The sequence below is a fragment of the Rhineura floridana genome, chromosome 16 (genome assembly GCF_030035675.1).
Source record: "Rhineura floridana isolate rRhiFlo1 chromosome 16, rRhiFlo1.hap2, whole genome shotgun sequence".
Lineage (NCBI taxonomy): Eukaryota > Metazoa > Chordata > Lepidosauria > Squamata > Rhineuridae > Rhineura > Rhineura floridana.
The window spans coordinates 4,388,588-4,409,739 of NC_084495.1; the positions used below are offsets into that span (position 1 = coordinate 4,388,588).

Genomic DNA, 21,152 nt, shown 5'->3' on the forward strand with positions numbered 1-21,152 from the left:
CCCCATCTATCGCTGGCAAGAAAAGCAAGCAGTTTCCTGTGTCCCCCTCCCCGCAAAACTCATCTGATTTTACTTTCCTCTCAGCAGGTTCAGCAACTCAGGAGACCACCTTCAAAAGCCTTTTGCACAAGAATAGCTCTTAAGAGTCTGCTGAATGCGCCTCCCCGCCAACAGATGGTCAGCAACCAGCCGAGAACCAACGGGGGCAAAAGAGCACTAAAAGGGTTGTGTGGCTGCGGGGAGAAAGGCACCACTCCTCTTTGATCTAAGAAGCTGGCATGGAAGGACAGCAGCTCCAGCTGAGACGGAGGAGGCGTCTTGCTCTGAATGATTTGCTGCTGCTGCTGCTACAGAGCTTGAAAGGTGCATGTAGCACGGGGAAGCCCAGTCAGCAGCAGACAAAGGACTGCAAGCATGCTGTGTAGGGTTCCATTTGCAATCTTGCAATTTTGATGGGCCAACTTTATAAAAAGTAAAGGAAGCTATTTGAAAACTTTGACAGGCAAGGAATGCCAGCTAGGCCCAGAAAATAGACTTGGAAGAGGTGGGGGAAGGCCCTGAGCAAATGAAAGTTTTCCAGAGGACAGTGGAGAAGGCCTTCTCTGTCTCCCTCATTCTCCCAAATCCTGCGAGGCCCTCTGCCTTCAAGACCCCGGGCGCCATTACAGACCTCAATCTCACCATACAACAGACTTTAGAAGAATGTGGATCATGGGGGCTGTGAGTTATGCCACAATCTCATCCAGTGAAATTCACTGTGCATGAAGAATTTCACAGCAGTTCAGTTCGCATTTTAAAAAAACCAACCCCTTAAAGCTACCAAGAGGAGTTAGAAAGTATAGAGGCAACTCTGGCTGAAGTGAGGAGCTGAGCAGGGTCCCCAGCAGTTGGGGGGTGGGGGCAGATGCCAAGGGGCCAGCAAAGTTTCCTCCCCCACCGCAGCAGCAGCAACTGAGACAGGTCAAAGAATCCAGAGCTTCTTGGTGCAGAATTTTGATCCAACGAACATGGAGAAGGACTGATATTTCCTCTTTTGCTGGTTGCCATCACGGTTATAAATGTTCAAGGCTGCAATCCAATACACACTTACCTGGAAGTAAGTCCCATTGAACTCAGTGGAGTGTACATCTGAGTACACATGTATTGGATTGCAGCCCATGGCTTTCAGAGAGTTTGGAGAACCGAGAACACCTTATACACTGCTGGGCTAAATGTACATTTCTGTACACTTGCAAAATGTATTCTGAATGAAGAATTCTAGTTTTTTTCTTATATGTATATATGGAAAAAAAAGGTAAAGGTGCCCCCGCACTTGTAGTTTCCGACTCTTAGGGTGACGTCTTGCGACGTTTACTAGGCAGACCGTATATATGGGGTGGGATTGCCAGTTCCGTCCCCGGCCTTTCTTTACCCCCCAGCATGTGCCGGGTATGGAAAGGTGCATCAACGGCTTGATGCCATGTTATGAGTCATCCACAGATCCAGCTGTGCCTACAAGATCAGCCTCTTGGTGCTGTTACTCTATTGCCCTTCTCTGTGGTTCCGTGTCAAAATGCTACCTGGCTTCCCAGGGTCCTCCACAACAGGCGGGGGGTGTCGGTTGCGTGGGCTCTGCGTGGCCACTTTGACAGTATTGTCAGAATCCTTGCTGGGCCGGCTGGTGGTCAGCTGCTCAGGTATCACAGCGTTGGGATCTAGGAACAAAGACAGAAAAGGGCGGGGATGAGACGCTTGGGGCCAGCAGGAGGAGACCGGACTCTTGGGCACTGGCCTTTGCTAGGGCATATTGTTCTACTAGCTGAGAAGCAGGCAGAGACCAGGCTGGCTTGTTGCTAGTGTTGCTATGGATCAGGTCATGCAGGCAACATGCACTTAAAGGCAGAAGGCACAAGGAACAGAAGGCCCTGCTTCATTTTGCCTACTCCACAGGAGAGGACAACCGCCTGCTGGCATCACGTGCTTTTCCTCAACTTCCAGAGTGTGCGCCATGTGATCTGGACACATGGGCACAGAGCACATACATGCACCGAAGGCCTCCACCTCTTCTGCACACCAGCCACGGCTGCCTTCATTTATCCTGTTGTCGCTCAGGAGTATTGGAGGTTAGCAAAGGCTTCATCAGCCTTGAGCTCACTCCCGAAATACAACTCTTGACTCACAAGGGCATCTGACGGCAGCACAGGGGGCACACTGCAACCTCTGCATCACCCCTTCCCAACAGATGTTTCTGGGCGACAACTCATCACTGGTGGGGGTTGGGTGAGGCTGATGGGAGTTAGCAATCCAACAACACCTGGAGGGCACAGGTTGGGGAAGGCTCCTCCACATCCTCATTCCAGCCACGCCCACCTCCCTCCCCAGGACTCGTTACTGCACTGTCCATACCAGCCAAAACTGCTCCTTGATAAAGCTAAACGCATGTAGGCTGCTGCTTTTCTGTTCAACTGCCTGGATTTCAGTAGCTGGGAAGTCTTCTGCAACCAGAACACCCCAGTTCTGTAACTGGACTAGATTTAAATGTGTCCCCACTGAACTCCACATGCACCTCTCATTTAAGTTGCTCCAATGAAGCTTGCGTCTTGAGGCAGGGAGTGACAGACCAGACCAGACGGCACACAGGCAGAAGACAGGGAGGCACAGGAAGTGCCTGACAACCTGTCCCGGAAGCCCCTGCCCCATTTAATCTCCGTCTCTAGTTTCTGAGATTTTCCTTGCCAGCTGCTTGCCTTCCAACTTCTTTTGCAACATGTAACTGTCAAGATTATGACAATGCCACTAAATTCCAAGCCAGATTTAAGCCTGCAGAACTGTGGAAATTGCCAATTAATCATTGCCAGGGAGGCTCCACCCCCACCCCTGCTGCCCATTTATGGGGTTAGTTAAACTCTTGGTCTGTCCTTATAATCCCCCACCCCTTACAAAGATACTTTTGGACTGCACACCCCACAAGGCCATCCTCATCTGCAGCAAGGAATGGTAAGAGGTAATCCTGCCATCCAAGACAATATTCACTAATAGGCAAAAACCTTGCCGTTTAAGAACGTACCTACAGCCCACAGATATTTCTATCAAACTTTAAAAAGCAGGGAAATTGGGCAGCTATAGTGAATGCACCAGGGGAGCAGGAGACCTGACCTCCTCTCTGAGATATTGGACTGCCCTACAAATTTGTCAAAATGCAAACACCATTTGCGTTGGTCTTTCACAGTCCAATCCACTTCCTGTATAGCTTGGAAGAATTTGGTAACATGTGCCTCTGAGCATATGGTGAGTGGTGGCAACACCTGCAATCAGGCCAAATAATAGAAACAAGACATGTGCTGTGCTGATCGTGTGGCAGTCCAAAAGGGGTCTGGGGTTTTCCCCCTCTATTTTTACACTTTGAACTCTCGATTCTCTCTGCATGTTTTGTGTATCGCCATGAAAATGTAGAGGGTTGTTAAGAAAGTGTTTCTGAGTTCAAGACTATAAGTTTTGTAAGGTTTTGTTTTGAAATGAGCTTATGGGAAGCAGCAGAATGGTATGGGGGGTATTTTCAATTTAACATTGGTGAATGTGAAAAATCCATGCTGGCTATAGTATACAGCCACTCTCATGGCTGTATAATTTGGTGGCCATGTAAAAAAACCCCAAGGTATTTTCATCTCAAATTTGAAAATGGAGTGTGCAATTTCATCTAGATCCTGTTTTATTTTTATTAATTGCTATATTTTTAAAAAAGTATCTGAACAGCAGGTACTATTAGAGTACTGTGGCTGTATAACACAAAGGAACACAGAGCCCTCAAAAGGGCTGCTGTTCATCTCACAGGAGCAACCCTATTTACGGCAGCAGCCTGACGCACTGGATGCCTGTTGGAATTTGTGCCTCACATTACTAGAGGGGATTACAAGTTGAGGCAATGCCCTTATGCTTAAGAGCCTCACAGGCAACTTTTCCCCAAAAATCTTCCCAGCTCCATTCCTCCACCCGCTCAAACTCCACATCTTCCCCACAGCCCTTCACACACACTTCCCCCACCCCCAGCATTATCCTATGCGCAGGCTGACAAGGACCATCACTTCACACTTACTTACACTTAGCCTCAATTGCCATTTGGTTGCCTCACTTTGGAGAATTCTAGCAGGGCCCTGAAATGCAACCCTGTTTTGCTGTCCCATTACTGGGCACAGAAATGGGGCTTGTTTTGGAGATCTCTGGGGGGTGGGGGAGGGAGGGAGGGCAGAGAAAGATTTCAGCTCACTGCACAGAGGGTTTCTATTCCTGGTGGTCTCCAGCCCCTCCCCCCTCAAATGCCCTTCTGAACAATGCTTCCGCTTCACATAGCACAAACTTTCCCCCGTCTGCTACCTCCAGATATTCTGGACCACAGCTCTCATAAACTCCAGCCAGCACAGTCATATGATGGGAGTTGTAGTCCAAAATATCTGCAGGGCACCAGTTGGGAAAGGCTGACCTTCGAGCACAATTTTGAGAGGCATCTTGGGGGGGGGTGTGCAAAAAAGAGAAAGAGTGCTGTTGACCACATCCCTGCTGTGACTGTCACCACAGCCGGCAAAAGTAAAGAACTGCAAAAGAGAAGTGATTTTCCTCCCTTTCTACACTAATTTGGCCAAAGGTTCAGGAAAATTCAGGAAAGTCCCTTGGAAGTTCTCAGAATCATTGAATCCTAGAATAGGAGAGTTGGAAGGGGCTGATAAGGCCATCGAGTCCAACCCCCTGCTCCAGGCGGGAATCCAACTTAAAGCATCCCTGACAGATGGCTGACCACCGCCCTGGGTCGTTGGCTCCTCTTTATGGTCTGCTTGGGTTTTCACCGCCCTGAGCAGTTTGGTGTCATCTATAAACATAGCCACTTCGTTGCTCAGCGCAGACCATAAGTTAGGACCAAGTTCAGAAGTGCCAGTCCCACCACTGACCCAAGGGGAATCTTTCCGTTTGTAGCCATTTGTGTGCACAGGTGAAATATCAACACCTGGCTAAAACATCTCTTCTCTGACCTCGGAACACCATTTTGAGAGGCATGTTGGGTACGTGTGTGTGAGAGAGAAAAGAGCGAGAGTGCCAGCAGAATCCAACACAGACTACCCTGGGACGCTGCGAGCTTCCCTTTTGGCACAGCCTGCGCTGATCTATAAAGAGAAACCCATAAAGAACTTCCGCACTGGATCAAGGTCCATCTAGTTCAATCTTCCGTCCTCACGAGTGACCAACCAGATGCCTCCATCAAGCTCACAAGAAGGGCACAACACCAGTGCCTTTATTCTTTATGCCAGCCTGCGATACAAAGATAGACTGTGCCTGTACTCAAGAAATTTCATGGAGGCAGCCTTTGATCGACCAATTTTCCATGCACACATTTTAACCTAATACTTCTCCAAGTGTAAGTATTTCATCTTGCATTTGTTCTCGTGCTGTGATGAGATTGTGATCAAAACAATCATAGCCAACACAGATGCACAAGACTTGGGAGTGGGAAGAGCCTAATCAACAGTTCCAAATGTTGAAAAACAGATGACTGTTACCTCTGCCACTCGCCTTGCCCCGGCTCAGGGAAGGCTGCAAGGAAGAGAGGCCAAGTCACAGGAGTTTCTGAATTAGCAAAAAAATAGTCCTTATTTATTTATCTATTATTACATTTATAGACCACATTTCCTCCAAGGAGCGCAAGGCGGCATACCAACATGGTTCTCCCCTCCTCATTTTATCCTCACAAGCACCCTGTGAGGTAGGTTAGGCTGAGAGCTTGCGACTGCCCCAAGGTCACCCAGTGAGCTTCTTGGCTGAATGGGGATTTGAACCCTAATCTCCCTGGTCCCAGTCCAACACACTAACCACTACACCACACTGGATCTCTCTCCTCCTCCTCCTCAAAAAAAAAAGATAAAAGAGACAGAGAAAGAAGATCCACCAGATGGAAATCACACACGATCAAATCTGCCACTAGATGCAGTCTTTTCCCAGGGCCGCCACTGCCATCCCCACCTCTCTTTTCCACTCCCTGCCTGCAAATTCCGGCTCTTTCAGAACAGAGGCCTCATCCACTCAGGGCCTGAAATCTGTGGGTTGCATTTTAAATGTGTGACTTAAATGCACTCGGGCTCAGACCGTTTCGAGATTTTGCCAAAGCCCACTCCAAATTCTGCTGCCAGAGTAACAGTTACATATACACGCATCTGCTTCCAAGGACCAGGTTTTGAAACATTTTTAAACTGAGGTGAAAGGAAAGGGCGAAGGGCAATGATACCCGGGTTAGTTTATTAGTAGGGAAGGGAATGCAGCCATTGGGATTTATGTGCACGAAGACCCGCTATTTAATGTGTAATCATGAGGACTAGAACCATAGAAGTCATGACAGAGCATAAAGGTGGGGGTAGTCTTAATAGGGTGTTTAACAGAGTTGTGTAGGTCATAGCAAGCACCATGAATTAAGGTCGGACAGGGGCAGCAAAGACCATGTAGCTCAGTACTGCCTACACTGGCTTGCAGCAGAGCTCCAGGATTTCCCCTTCCCAGCTCTTCCTGGGGATGCTGTGGACTAAACCTGGGGCCTTTTGCATGCACAGCAGCTGCTTGGCTGCTGAGCTGGCTGCTCCTATGACGGCAAACTAGATACCTCCAGGAAGGGGCCTTCCGTGACCGCAGATGGGTAAGAGGGCTCCAGGCGGCCTACAGCAGGAGCCTTGCAGGTCCCTCTAGGGATGAGGACGGGTGAGGGGTCCTTTAGGAGGGGAAAGGGGATGAAGGACAAGCCTTCTGTCCCCCTCAATGACCCCACAGCTCTTCCCCTGCTGTGCTAGCTCTGCGCCTGAGAATCTTACACCTCCATCGTCCAGCGAGGTGGGTGGGGGAGGAGAAAACATGCACTCTCCCCCTTTTCTTCCCTTCCTCCCATCCCTGCCTAATGTGGGGAGGGTGGTTTTGCAACCTCACCCCATGCACCCCTCCCAAGCCTGCAGAATGCCTCTTATAAGCTGTCAGGGTTTGAGCAAGTCAGTCCCCACGCTCTCTCCATTTCCCTTTTGTTTTTTCGTGGACATCCTAACATTCTGGGTCTCAAAATTCCTAACGGACACATTCAGAGTTCTCCCGACTCCTCTCTTGACTCAAGTGCCTCCAATGCTTTGCAAGTCGGGAAGCTCATAAATCCCTGTCGCACTGATTTATTTTTATTTTTAAAAAATCCTGTAATTTATAAGCACATGTACTTCTGAGCTGGCTTCCAGGCACAGTTAAAGGTATTGCTCACCTGGCTCAGGAGTGGCTTGCACTCTCCCAAAGGGCCAGGTGCCTAGTTTGGGAGTGCTCACTGACTCAGCATTGCCGCTGGCTGCACAAGGAGGCTGGAGGAACCTTTGCCAGCTGGGGCTGGCATGCCACAGATACCCCTTCCTGTGCAGAGAGGGGATGGCTTCAGGGACTCATGTCCTGGCTGGCTGCAGTGGGTTGTACGTGCAACTGCCTCTGAAAATGGCTTGGAAACTTCAGCTGGCACAGACCATGACGGCAAGGATGATGACTGGGGCTCGGTGTTCTGCATATATTCTGCGACTACTTTCTCACCTTCACCAGCTCCCAGTCCATCTCGCACCCCAATTCAAAATGCTGGTCTTTTGAAATTTTGAAATTACTATTATCTGCTTTTTGTTTCTGATTTTAAATTGGAGTTTGTTTTAAGGGTGCCTTTTATTTTATTACCTTTTTACTGCTGTTTTTAACTTGTTTGTATATGGGTATATATATATATATATACACATGCAAAACAAAAACGCCCTAGATGACTTGGGACCATGTTTTTCAAAAGGTCACCTTTCTTGCCTGTCTGGCCCATCCATCGCTAGAGGCCTTACTCTTCCCCTTCTGCCGTCAGAGGCTCAGTTGGCAACAGGGCCTTCTCAGTAGTGGACCCAAAGTGCTGGACACTTGGGAGCAGTGGACCCTTGGGAGGGCCAGGTGGCAAATCTCTCCCTTGGTCTGCAGGTGAGCAGTCAAGGCACTAGCCATTTTGCCAGGCCTTTGGCTTATGCAAATTAGACCTCTGCTGTTGTGGCTTATTTTGTTCCTCTTTCTTTTAAACTTTCTGTTATTAATTGCATTTTTTTATTACTATGCTACCGTGCGCTGCCTTTCAAATACTGAAAACTGCTTTAGGACCCCTGCTGTTGTGAAGTATATGGGTTATATTTAACTAAGTCCTACTCAGAGTAGACCCATTGAAATGAACAAGTCAGTAATAGCTTTTAACTTCAGTGGGTCTACTCTGAGTAGGACTACCACGGAATACCACTCTATATATTTAAAATAAAATAAACCGTACTACATGCCTATCTAGGGAATCCCTGAAACTGTGGCCTTAGTTGTGTTGGCTCCATTTCACTTCAAAACTGATAGCAAACTCAACCATTAGAGGGGATAACTCTGCCTCTGAATGTAAAGAGATTCTATATAGCCATCCTGGTCAGAAAAAATTGGACATACTAATTGTCCATGAATTAGTCTCACCCCTTTTTAAAGTCATGTAAATCCGTGGAAATCACCACATTGTGTGAAGAGCCCTTTGTTTTGTGTGTCATAAATTTCTTGCCGGTGCCCTTGACTTCCCACACTTCTGGAGCTTTACTGGGTGCCAATTATTACATCACTGTCATTATTATTACTACTACATTTTTACTGACAATTTATTGACATTTTTAATTTTTTGGGGTATTCTTGTTGTGTGTGAGTGTGTGTCAGTCAGCCTGGGACAGGGCCTTCTCTGTGGCAGCCCCTAAACTGTGCAACCCCCTCCCCACTGAGGTGCGTCTGGCAACTTCGCTGCACAGATTTCAGCGAATGCTGAAGGTGCACCTCTTTACCCTGGCCTTTGACACCCGAGGCGTATATTATAGGACCCACCCTATTTTTTGTGATGAGATTTTAGGTTGTTTTCAACTGTTTTTAATGGTGTATTTTAAAACGGTTGTGGCCTGCCCCAGAACCTTTGGATGAAGGGCAGGCAATCAATCTCAACAACAACAACATAACGCTGATGAACGGGAGGCTTCCTGCAGACTCCCAGGTATTCTGAAAAGGCCAAACCCAGGCGGGGCTCCCCATAGGATTTCCCACAGTTAAAACAGAGCTGCTGCAGCAGAAAGAATTCACGGCGCTGCTGCCTGCCCCACCTCTCTCTTTAAGCACCGAGAAATTCCCTGCTTCTTTGTAGCTGCAAACCGGCACTTCTCCTCAGCTTCCCACAGCCGGTTCCAAGCCCCGCCCCACCCCACCCTGCCCTGCCCTGCCCTACTAAGGCCCAGAGAATGTGGGATTGGAGACTCACCCTGGCCCACTTTCATGATGATCTTCATGGAGCGTGTCTGGCAGACCCCGCCTTCTCTGTTCTCCAAGCCCTCCAGAGACCCGTTGGATGTGGCTGCAAGGAGAGACAGAAATTTTAAAAAGAGTCACGATTGTGTGAACAGATCAAAGCTGCCAAAAGATGGATCTTTGCCACTGGCTGTACAGAACACCAGAGGTGCCACAACATCTCTTCTCAGTGCAACAGACGCTTGCAGGGGTGGCGCACAGGGGAGGAGAGCGTTGGCCGGCAGCAGAGGCATAGTGAGGCAAAGATGCTCCAGGCAAAGGCTAACTAGATGGAGCATCAGGCATGGACTGGAGACAGCAGGGTTCAAATCCCCAACCAAGTCCTCGAGTCACACAACCTACCCCCACCTCCCCATGTTGCAGCACACAGTCAGGTGCCCAAGAATCAGATCCAAGGATGGGACTAAGTGGAGAGGAGAAGGGAAGGGGGGCACAGCAAAGCAGGCTCACTGGTGCCCCCAAGACTCTCTCCCATGTGGGTGAGGGCCTGCTCCCCCTCCCCCAGCACAACCAGCAAGGAAATACAGAAGCCCCTTCAAGAGTCTGAAGCATAAAAGCCTCACAGCCCGTGCCAGGCACACTTCGGCACTGCAAGGCATTTTGTTTCCAAATTATAGGAAATAAAGAAGGTTGTTTTGTTTTTAGAGGAGAGAAGCTGGAGTGGCAGAGAAAGGAAAAAGGTCACAGACATGAAGCTACAAAGTGCAGACAAGACTTGAAAAGTGTCTGATGGGCTTTCCTGGTTCCTTTCCTTACAAAACACCACCTTCTCCAGGGTTCTGTGCATGTAAACCAACAGCAAGCCAAGGCTGGTGGTGGGTTTCCAAAGTACCTTGTACTGCTGCGACCCACAGGCAGCCAATGACCCCACCCCCGCAAGCTCAGGCAGCTCATGAAGGTGTGGGTGTCTGGAGGGGGAGGGGGCTCACTCCCCCGCTTCCCCTAAGGAGGGTCAGTCTTGCTCCCTCCTCCTGCCGCCACTGCTGGGGGGGCAGCTGCCCTTGGGCCCTCCAAAAGCAAGAGAAAGATTAATTGACCCTCCCTCCTTCTCCAGCAGTGGCTTTCCTGCAGCTTTGCTGCCCCAGAGAGAGAGGTGCCATGGTGCTCGTGGGGGGCCCCTCCCCTCCTCCCTTCCTCTAAGGGCAGCAGCAGCAGCTCTGCAACCAGCCTCAGCAGGAGGCAGTGGTGCCAAGGAACGCACCCAAGTGGGCGAGGGGGCTCCAGGCATCCTTCGAATCTCCTCGGGAGGCCAACAAATGTGTCTTGCCAGCCCTGTGAGGGCAGCAAATGACGGGAAGATCCTGAAATAAAAGTCACCCAATGATTCGTGCCTGCCAAAGAAATGTTTTCTAGAACAACTGCAAACTCCAGCCCAAAGCTGCTCTGTCTGCTTATGGGATTAGCACAGAAGTTTTACCTACCTTTACTTCTGTTAGAGTTAAACAGCTGTTCAAAGGCAGAATTTATCTTTATACTAAACGGTGGGACCTTTTTTCAGTTACCCAAATGTCATATTCTATTTGGTACCACTATATAAAACAACATTTGGCATGGAGCAATACTTAACATTTCTAACAGTGACACCCCTGAGAAAATCATTCACAGCTTTACGACTTCAGACTATGCCCTCTGCTTTTCTGGAGGGGAGGTTTTCTAACATTCCAACCCAACAAAGACTTTGTATCTGTCAATCTGATGAAGTTGGGGACATTATACATTACCTACTAAGTTGTCCCCTATATAAGTCCCCAAGATTAAAATTTCTTTCCTGCATCCTTCGCTCCTTGTCAAATAGACCTCCCCTGGAGCAGATATGCGTCCTGTTAGCAGGCAAGGACACATTTATAACTACTCAGGTGGCAAAATTTGCTCTAGCTGCAGGTAAAGTAAGAGTTAGTTACCTAAAACACCTTGTGGGATGAGTGGGATGTTCCTCTACGCTATTCTGACCGTAGTATCTATACACTAAGACATGGGGTGGGTCAGGGTATCTCCCTCTCACGAGAGGAAATTTTATTTGAACTGTACCATTCCTCTTCCACTCTATGTTGTCGAACTGTGTTTTATTCCAGTATGATCTATTTTTTAATATGTATTTTGTATCTTCCTTTTACATTTGTTTAATTGTGGTAGCCTATAGCTCTGAACAATAAGACTTCATCATCATCACCAAAAGTCACCCACAGTCATCTGAAAGTTTGCCTCTGCTCAGGTTCCCCTTTGCTTTTCTGGTTCTGCACCTGACCACCAAGGGCTCAGAGAGCCCCCCCCCCCAGGTTTGTGGAGGGCGTGGATCTCTGCCAGCAGGCCTAGAAAAATTGCAGATGCTCAGAGCTTCAATCCTGGCATGTAAAAAACAAAGTAAAATGGTAACAAACTCATTCCTAGGGACTGGAGAAAGTTTACCCAGGCCTAGGTCTGAAGCAGTTTTGGTTCAGTGTGGATCGCGGAAGGGAGTGCTACCCACCCACCTAAGGAGGGGCCCTTCAGGGACCCTCAGCCAGGACCTGACCTGGCCACCCTCTGGCACCGGCCCTGAGAGCAGACACTGCAGCTTCACAGGAATTGCAGGGCAAGAGGGCTCCAAAGGTGCCACCAGGAAGGCCTTCCCTTCCCCAAGCTCATTTGAGTACTCAGCTTGGGCACGACCCCCCTTTCAAGCCCTACATAACCCTATAGGCCTGGGGGGAGAGGAGTCTACTTGGGTCTCCGGGTGCTGTTGGACCTCAACTCCCATCGCTGTCACTGACCGCCAGCCAGGGCTGCTGGGAACTGGAGTCCAACAATGTCCAGCTTCCAACCCATGCTAACGGGCCAAAAGTACAAAGGCTGCCTCTGCAACTGGCTACAGAGTGACTAGAGCAGTTAGCCACGTTGAAGAGAAGCCCTCAGCAGTCCTTTTATGTTTGCCTTCAAAATCAGCTCAAGCGGAGTACATGAAGGATGTACACCAGTTGCCTCAGCATGCAGAGAAAATCATGGGGCATGGTGCAGATGCATAGTGGGGAAGAGTGTGCGTGTGCATTTAACTGCACCTCGAAAATAAGCCCAAGGACAGAAAAATCCCAGGTGTCTGAGATGCCCAGAACCTGGGGCTAAAAACAGGCCTGACGGATCAGACCAAAGGCGTTCCACAGTCATAGAGATGCTCTCTCTCTGGGAAGCCCAGGAGGAGGTCAGGAGAAAGGCGATAGCCCTCTCCTGCTGGCATGTGCCAGCTACTGGCCTGTGGCCTCTGAACCTGGGAGGAAGCCGACAGCCATCACAACTGGCAGGCATGTGTCAACCTACATGCATTTGCCTAATTCCTCTGTTAAAGCCATCCAAGCTGCAGGTCATCATCACATCTTGTGACAAGCAATTTCCACACATTCATTATGCATTGCGTGAAGCAGCTCTTCCTTCTGTCCATCCTGAATCTTCTTTCAATCAATTTCACTGAGTAACGCCCCCCTTCTAGAATTAGGAGTGGCCGGGGGGGGGGGGGAGGAACTTCCATCTCCAAACCACGCGGAATTGTATATACCTCGACCGTGTAAGCTTTCCTCACAGGGGAGTTGCTTCAGACCCATTTTGGTTGCTCTTTTCTGCACTTTTCCCACAATACTCCTTTTTAGATGTGATTGCCAGGATTGTACACAGTGTTTCAAGTGTGGCTGCACCACAGATTTGGAGAAAGGCATTATTTATTTAATTTAATATATTTATAGCTGGAAAGGCTCTCAGAGCGGCTTGCCCTCAAGGCTTACAATCTGAAACATACAGCACACAAGGAAAAAGGGACTGGGAGGGTGGAGGAGGAAACAATCAAGGCCAGGTGCCCATTTTTAAAGTTACAGTCCTGATAACAACCAGCTGGGACAGAAAGAGTTCAGACAGCCCGATGGAAAGGCTGCCACCAGGTGACAGCTGAGGGAGGGCCGAAGGTATGACAATACCGGCAGTTTTATTTCCAGTACCTTTTTCTAAGGATCCCTTCACAGCACGCATTCAGCCTTCTTCACTACATGCCATGTTTTCATGACTCCAGGATCTCTTTCCAGTTCAGACCCCCATCAGTGCATATGTAAAATTAAGGGTGGGGGGTTTCCCCCCTCAATGTGCATTGATCCACACTTGCTTATATTGAACTCCATTTGTCACTGCGTTTCCCATTAACCCCGTTCGCAGGTATCCTTTTGGAACTCTTCCCCATCCAGAATAACCTGGGGTCATCAAATCCTTACCTTCCTGCCAATACCTCCATCACCTTCACTACTCTCCGCCCTGCTCTCTTCTGCAGAGGGAGGTCCAGTTCTTGGGTCCCAACACCACCAGAAGTGCGGCTGGTGAGGGCATACGCGAGGCCTTTTTGGTTGTGGCACCCAGCTCATGGAACTTCCTCACCTAGTGGGCCTGACTGTCTTCCCTGTTTGCTGGCATTCCAGAGAATATTAAGACCTTTTCATTTTGCTGTGCCTTAAAGTTGGTTTGATACCCCAATTGTATGACATTGCTGAGTTGCTGATTCTGTCCTTTTTCTTTTTTGCTGCTTGTTTTTAAATAGATTTTTATTGATTGCTTTTAAAATGATGTTTGTACTCTGCTGTGGGGTCCCTTGGAGGCTAAAAGACAGAGAGAAAAAATACTACTAAGACTAATACCATTATTAGCACAGTGAAAGGCCTGGTCAAGTGCCAAACTTAACTGAGAATGGATGGTGGTCAGTTTCTCACCTGGGAATATTTATCCCAACAAACAAAGGAGGGGGATAAATAACTGCCTCCATCTATAACAGCTAAGGAGGCTGAAGGTGCTGGTTTTGACCTATAAAGCCTTACACGGCGTGGGACCCCAATACCTTGTGGAACGCCTCTCTCGCTATGAACCTACCCGTTCACTTCGTTCAGAATCTAAGGCCCTCCTCCGGGTACCAGCTCATCGGGAAGCCCGGAGGGTGGTTACTAGATCTAGGGCCTTTTCTGTGGTGGCCCCTGAGTTGTGGAACAGCCTCCCCGAAGAGGTACGCCTGGCGCCTACACTTCCATCTTTCCGGCGCCAGGTAAAGACCTTTTTATGCTCCCAGGCATTTTAATCTTTTAATTTTCTTAATCTTTCTACTTTTAACATGTATCCTTCTTAATTTGTGTTGTATTTCGTTTTTGTTGTGCTTTCTGTTGTTTGTTTGTACATGTTTTTGTGATTTTTTACTATGATATATTGTATTTTATCTTGTTTGTTCACCGCCCTGAGAGCTATTCTGCTAAGGGCGGTATATAAATTGAAATAATAAATAAATAAATAAAATAAGGCCCACAACACCTCCCCACAGATCACCAGTTGCTTGCCTCCTGCATTGCCCTTTTCAGTGCTAACGCCCCGACCCCACTCCAGCCCCACAGTCAAGGGAATTCCAATACCTGTGTTATAAATAATTGGCACACAGCTTTCCAACCATACAGCAAGAACAATCCCATTCCTCATGCTGTGGAGTCTAACATCTAATTCCACACAATCACCATAACATGTGCATCACTGATGAATGTAAATACATTTGGGTTTTCCAAAATGGCTGTAATTGTAGGGCAAATGCCAACTAAACTCTCTGTAACCCCTTTGCAACCTCCGCAATCCAAACTCAATAGTCTCTGCCGGATTTTTTTTTTAAGTCTCTCATTCCTGTCAGACTGGACGGAGCCACAGCCAATGCCACAGACCTCCTGGCTTGGGGAGGGAGAAAAATGATACCAGTGTGGTCAGCAAAATCTGTTTCTCTAATTATGGCAGCTCTGATGCGCTCCTTTGTGCCATGCCCAGGGAGGGAGAGGAGGAGGAGAATAGAGTTATGTATAGCTAGAAACATGGAACATTTCCACCAATCTTTCTGAATGTCTCACAGGCTGAATTTCAACAAAATTCCCAGAGGCTGAGAATCAAACAGAACTCCTTGGTGGACATTTAGATTATTTATTTATTTATTTATTTAATTACATTTTTAGACCGCCCTATAGCAACAAGCTCTCAGGGCGGTGTACAACAGGGTAAAAACAGATTAAAATACATGTGGGTATGAGTACAATACAATAGAAAACATTTTTAAAAACAAAATTAAGACAAAAGATTAAAATTAAAATAAATGAAAATTAAATTTAAAATGCCTGCTTTACCTGGCGCCGAAAAGATAACAAAGAAGGCGCCAGGTGTATCTCGTCAGGGAGGGCGTTCCATAATTCGGGGGCCACCACTGAGAAGGCCCTAGGTCTAGTTATTGCTCTCCGGGCCTCCCTATGCGTTGGAACCCGGAGAAGGGCCTTCGACGTCGAGCGCAGTGACCGGGTAGGTACATAGCGGGGGAGGCGTTCCGCCAGGTATTGCGGTCCGATGCCGTTAAGGGCTTTATAGGTAAGAACCAACACTTTAAATCTGGCCCGGAAACATACTGGTAGCCAGTGCAGCTGGGCCAGGACAGGTGTTATATGATCAGATTTTTTAGTCCAAGTAAGAACTCTGGCCGCAGCATTCTGCACCAGCTGAAGTTTCCGAACCGTCTTCAAAGGTAACCCCACGTAGAGTGCATTACAGTAGTCCAATCTAGAGGTTACCAGAGCATGGATAACTGTGGCGAGGTTCTCCCTGTCCAGATAGGGTCGTAGTTGGGCTACCAGCCGAAGCTGGTAGAACACATTCCGTGCCACCGAGGCTACTTGAGCCTCCAGTGACAGGAGCGGATCTAATAAGACCCCCAAACTACGGACCTGCTCCTTTAGGGGGAGTGTAACCCCATCTAGGGCAGGTCGGACATCACCCATCTGGGCAGAGAGCCCCCCCACCAACAGCATCTCAGTCTTGTCAGGATTGAGTCTCAGTTTATTAGCTCTCATCCAGTCCATTATCACGGCCAGGCAGCTGTTTAGTACATTAACCGCCTCACCTGAAGAAGATGAAAAGGAGAAGTAGAGCTGCGTGTCATCAGCATATTGCTGGAAACGCACTCCAAATCTCCTAATGACCTCGCCCAGCGGCTTCATATAGATATTAAAGAGCATGGGGGACAAAACTGAGCCCTGCGGGACCCCATATTGGAGTACCCAGGGACTCAAGTAATGCTCCCCAAGCACCAGCTTCTGGAGACGATTGTCGAGGTAGGAGCACAGCCACTGCCAAGCAGAGCCTCCAACTCCTAAATCCGCAAGTCGCCCCAGAAGGATACCATGGTCGATGGTATCAAAAGCCGCTGAGAGATCAAGGAGAACCAACAGAGTTACACCCCCTCTGTCTTTCTCCCGACAGAGGTCATTATGCAACAGCCCCCACCAAATTGCAGAGAATAGCAGTTGTTTTGCTCCAAAGGAAAGTGGCATACAAGGCAGTCCTCAGCTGCCCTCTTTGTGACAACAGCTAAGCATAGCCTTTCGTTCATAAGAACGGAAGAGCTCTGCAGCTGGATCAGATCAAAAGAGGCCCATCTAGTCGGGCATCCTATTTCCCACAATGCACAGGAGAACCCCGCAAGCAGAACATCAGTGCCACAGCCCTCTCCTGCTGTTATCACACAGCAAACGGTGCTTAGAGGCCTACCACCTCCCATGGATGAACATGTACTATGGAGGTAGTGTACATCCCATTGTAACTAGCAGCCACTGATAGCACTGTCCTCTAGGAGTTTATCTACTTCCCTTATAAAGCCATCACCGCACCTTGTGGGAGGGAATTCCACAGTTTAACTGTGCTCTGTGTGAAGAAGTGCTCCGCTTGGTCTGTCTTGAATCTTCCAACATTCAGCTGCACTGGATGATCCCCAGGAGTCCCAGCATTATGATGAGAGGCGGAAAAAGACTTCTCCCACCATCGACCAAAAAGCCCCAGTTGTAATCCTTCCTCATAGGGAAGTTGCTCCAGTCCCTTGATCCTTTCAGTTGCCCTTTTCTAAAACTTCTCCAGATCAACATTATTTTGAGGCCCAGCAGCCTGAACTGGACTCTGTATTCCAAAAGTGGGCACGCCATAGGTCTGCATAAAGGCATTAGGGTACTGGCAGCTTTATTTTCAATCCCTTTCCAACATGGAATTCACCTTCTTCATTTGGTCAACATTTTTTATCAAGCCATTCACTACAACCCCAAGCTCTCACTACTGGTTACTCACTGCCAGTTCAGACCCAAACAGCTTATGTGAGAAATTAGATTTATTTTATTTTACTGCTCCCAATGCACATCACTTTACATTTCATTTGCCATTTGACTGGCCATTCATCCAATTTGGAGAGGTGAGCTCCTCACAAACTTTTTGTTTTAATCACCTTGAATAATTTGGTATCATCAGCAAATTTGGCTCCCTCACTGCTCATCCCTAACTCAAGGCAATTAATGAATGTTAAAGCACACAGGCTCCAATACTGATCCATGCCCAGCCCCCACTTCTTACATCCCTCCAGGGTGAGAACTGTCAATTTACTTTCTGATCTATAAGAGGGCTTCAATTATCCCATGGGCTGCTAAATTTACTTAAGAGTCTTTGGTGAGGAGCTTATCAATTTTTTTTTTAAGTACGCAGCGTCTACTGGATCACCCCCTAGTCACATGCCAAGAATTCATCCCAGTGTCTCTGTGGTCTCATCTTCCTTTGAAAAAATGGAAAGGGACTGCCTTCAAGTCGATCCCAATTTACAGTGACCCTCTGAATAGGGTTTTCATGGTAAGCAGTATTCAGAGGGGGTTTACCATTGCCTTCCTCTGAGGCGGAGAGGCAGTGACTGGCCCAAGGTCACCCAGTGAGCTTCATGGCTGTGTAGGGATTCGAACCCTGGTCTCCCAGGTTGTAGTCCAACACTCTAATCAATTCCATTGTCACGTTGACAATCCAGCCACCCTTCTGACCAGTTTCCTGGTTCTCATTTATTTAAATAATGTTTTATTACTAGTCCTAATAATTTCAGCGATATGCTCCTCAAATCTATTCTTGACATACCTTATTGTTTTGATTGCCGTCGGGTCTCCCCCCCCCAAAAAAAAAGTTAGTGGTATTTTTTGGTTCTCTTTGTGAGCAAGACTTTCATTTTCTGTGGTCCCCCCTCCAATTATAGAACGCCATCCCAGTGGGGAATAGGCAAGCCCTCTCGCTTTGCTAGCTTCATACAAGGCCTTAAGGAAACACTTCTTATGCCTTTGGGGACTAATCAGTGAAGTTGGATGCCGGTGGGAGTTGATGGGCTGCTTTGTTACTGACCTGTTGGTCAGTCAATTTTGGATGTAACAGGTATTCTATCTATTTTTATTGCTGATTTTTATAGATTTACATCTATTCTATTTGTAAACTGCTTTGGGAGGCAGTTGCCTAGAAAATGGTGCAGGAATCTTTTACATAAAATATAAAGTATAACCTGAAATAAGATGGTCATACCTCCAATAGCTTCCTTCACTTTGTTCATTGATCCCACCTCCCGGCCCAGCGGTGCCTTTCCTGTTTGGCAGTATGTATCTTCTAACTGAGCTGTCTGCTATTGTGGTTTTGAACAAACCCAAGCATTCTGGAGATATGATGCCCTTGACTTTCCAACTTCTTTTTCTACTAGCCCCCTCATTTTTGGGAAGTTTCCTCTTTTGAAGTCAAATGTGACTGCATTGGACTTTCTCAGCAGTTGCCCACTGACATATATGTCAACACTAGGGTCACTGTTCCCAAATGGCTCAGCAACACTTATGTTTCACACCAGGTCTTGAGCAAAATTTAGGATTAAATCTAGGGTTGCCCCTCTTCTGGTCAGTTCTAGGGCACAGTTGTTGAAGACATATGGGAAGTTTATCTGAACAAGTATTTACCCAGTGAGGTTAATTGTACTATACACTTTCGCCCTTGGATGCCTCTCTAATTTCATTCTCCATCTCAAGACCACCCTGCTATCAGGGGATGATAGTATGTCCCCAGTACTAAATTGCTTTTGGGGTTTGTATTTATTTATTTAAAAGTTATATATTGCCCTCTCGCAAAACATCAGGGTGACTTACAACAACATACACACATTTTAAAATAATACAAAACAATTATTAAAAATGACTGGCTACTCCAGAGATATTTTAAGCAACTGCAAGGGCCTGTCAGCATAAAAAAAGTCTTCAAGAGACTCCTGAAAGTCAAAAGCAAGGGAGCTTGCCAAATCTCTGCCAGAAGAGCGTTCCACAGCATGGGACCAGCGACACTAAGTGCCTGGCATCTGGTTGAGGCCAGTCGGGCCTCTGCAACATGGGAGGCACCCAATGGTAACCGTGCTCCTTCGGATGGTCTCAGTAATTGGGCTGGGAACCTGGCCGGATAGCATACGGGCAGCCAGTGTGAAGGATCTAGCAGAGGTTCATCTGCCCAGCAATCTAGCCACTGCATCCTGCACCAGCTGGAGCATGTGGACCAGGCCCAAGGGCAGCCCCACATAGAGCACATTGCAGTAATTCAGTCTTGAGATTACCAATGCATGACTACAGCGGTAAAGCTATTCTCATCTATATACAGCCATAGGTGATAAAGTCAGCTAAAGGCACTCGAAGCAACCAATGGCACTTGGGCCTCTAAAGACAAAGATGTATCCAGGAGCATCCCAAAGATGTGCTCCTGGTCCTTTACAGGGAGTGCAACCCTGTCCAGAGCAGGCAACTGGCTTATGTTCACACCCAGGAATCACCTACCCACAAACCTCTGCCTTCCCAAGACTCAAACTAAGCTTGTTTATTTATTTCATAAATATATTTGTATACTGCTATTTCATTTAAAACATAAAAGCAGTTGACAACAAGTAAAAAAACTGTACAATAAAACCCATTCAAAATACACTAAAAACAAAGGTAAACTATCTGGCGGAACAGAAAGGTTTTCAGCAGGCGCTGAAAAGTTTAAAGCAGAAGGCGCCTGCTGAATCTCTGTTGGCAGAGGATCCCAGAGAAGTGGGCCCATGACACTGAAGGCTCGATTTCGTGTCGATGTTAAATGAGCCTCGCCAACTCAGGGGATGACCAGAGCTGCTCCTGCAGATCATCTCAGTGACCAGGCTGCGATAGAAGGGTTCAGGCGGTCCCTAAGATACCCGGGACCGAAGTTGTTCAGGGCTTTGTAAATTAATATCTTACACCTGGTAGTGGATGAGCAGCCAGTCCAGATGTTTTAATACTGGGGTCACATGTTGTCAGTCATGCAGCCCCATCAGCAGTCTGGCCGCCACGTTCTGCACCAGCTGAAGCTTCCAAACCAGGGCCAAGCACAGCCCCACATAATGTGCATTGCAGTAATCTAGCCCTGAGGTTGCCAACGCATGGACTACAGAGGTCAGGCTATCCTTGTCCAGGAATGGCCATAGCTGACGAACCAGAAAAAAGCTGGTCAAAGACACTCCTAGCCACATACGTGGGCCTCTAGTGACAAAGATGAATCCAGGAGTACCCTTAAGCTACGGACCTGCTCCTTTACTGGCCCTCATCCGGTCCATAGCTACATGATGGCACTGACTGGTCCAGAGCTTGCACTGACGCCCCCAACTCTGATGTTATGGAGATGTAGAACTGTGTGTCATCAGCATACTCAACCTAATGACCGCTCTCAATGGCTTTATACAGATCTTAAATAGTGCCTTGTAGAGCCCAATAGCACAGGTGCCAGGGAGTCCAAGGGCACTCCTCCACTGCTACTCTCTGGACTCAACCACACAGGTAGGAACGGAGCCACTGCAGTATAGTGGCTCTGATACCCATCCCAGGACTCGAGTCCAGGAGGATACCATGGTACCAAAAGCTGTTGAGTGATCGAGCAATAGTAACAGGATCACA

The 21,152-nt window shown here is 47.9% G+C and overlaps 1 protein-coding gene across 3 annotated transcripts in view; it reads right to left on the minus strand.

Annotated features, from left to right (window-relative positions):
* The window catches only part of EFNB1 (ephrin B1), a 130,996-nt gene that overhangs the window by 6,325 nt on the left and 103,519 nt on the right, over window positions 1-21,152 (minus strand). For all 3 annotated transcript variants that reach the window (XM_061598330.1, XM_061598331.1, XM_061598332.1), the window contains 2 exons: window positions 9,320-9,412; window positions 1,560-1,694 (listed from right to left, as the gene is read on the minus strand). In XM_061598330.1, the coding sequence (XP_061454314.1) occupies window positions 1,560-1,694; window positions 9,320-9,412 (228 nt within the window). The remainder of the gene's footprint in view (window positions 1-1,559; window positions 1,695-9,319; window positions 9,413-21,152) is intronic.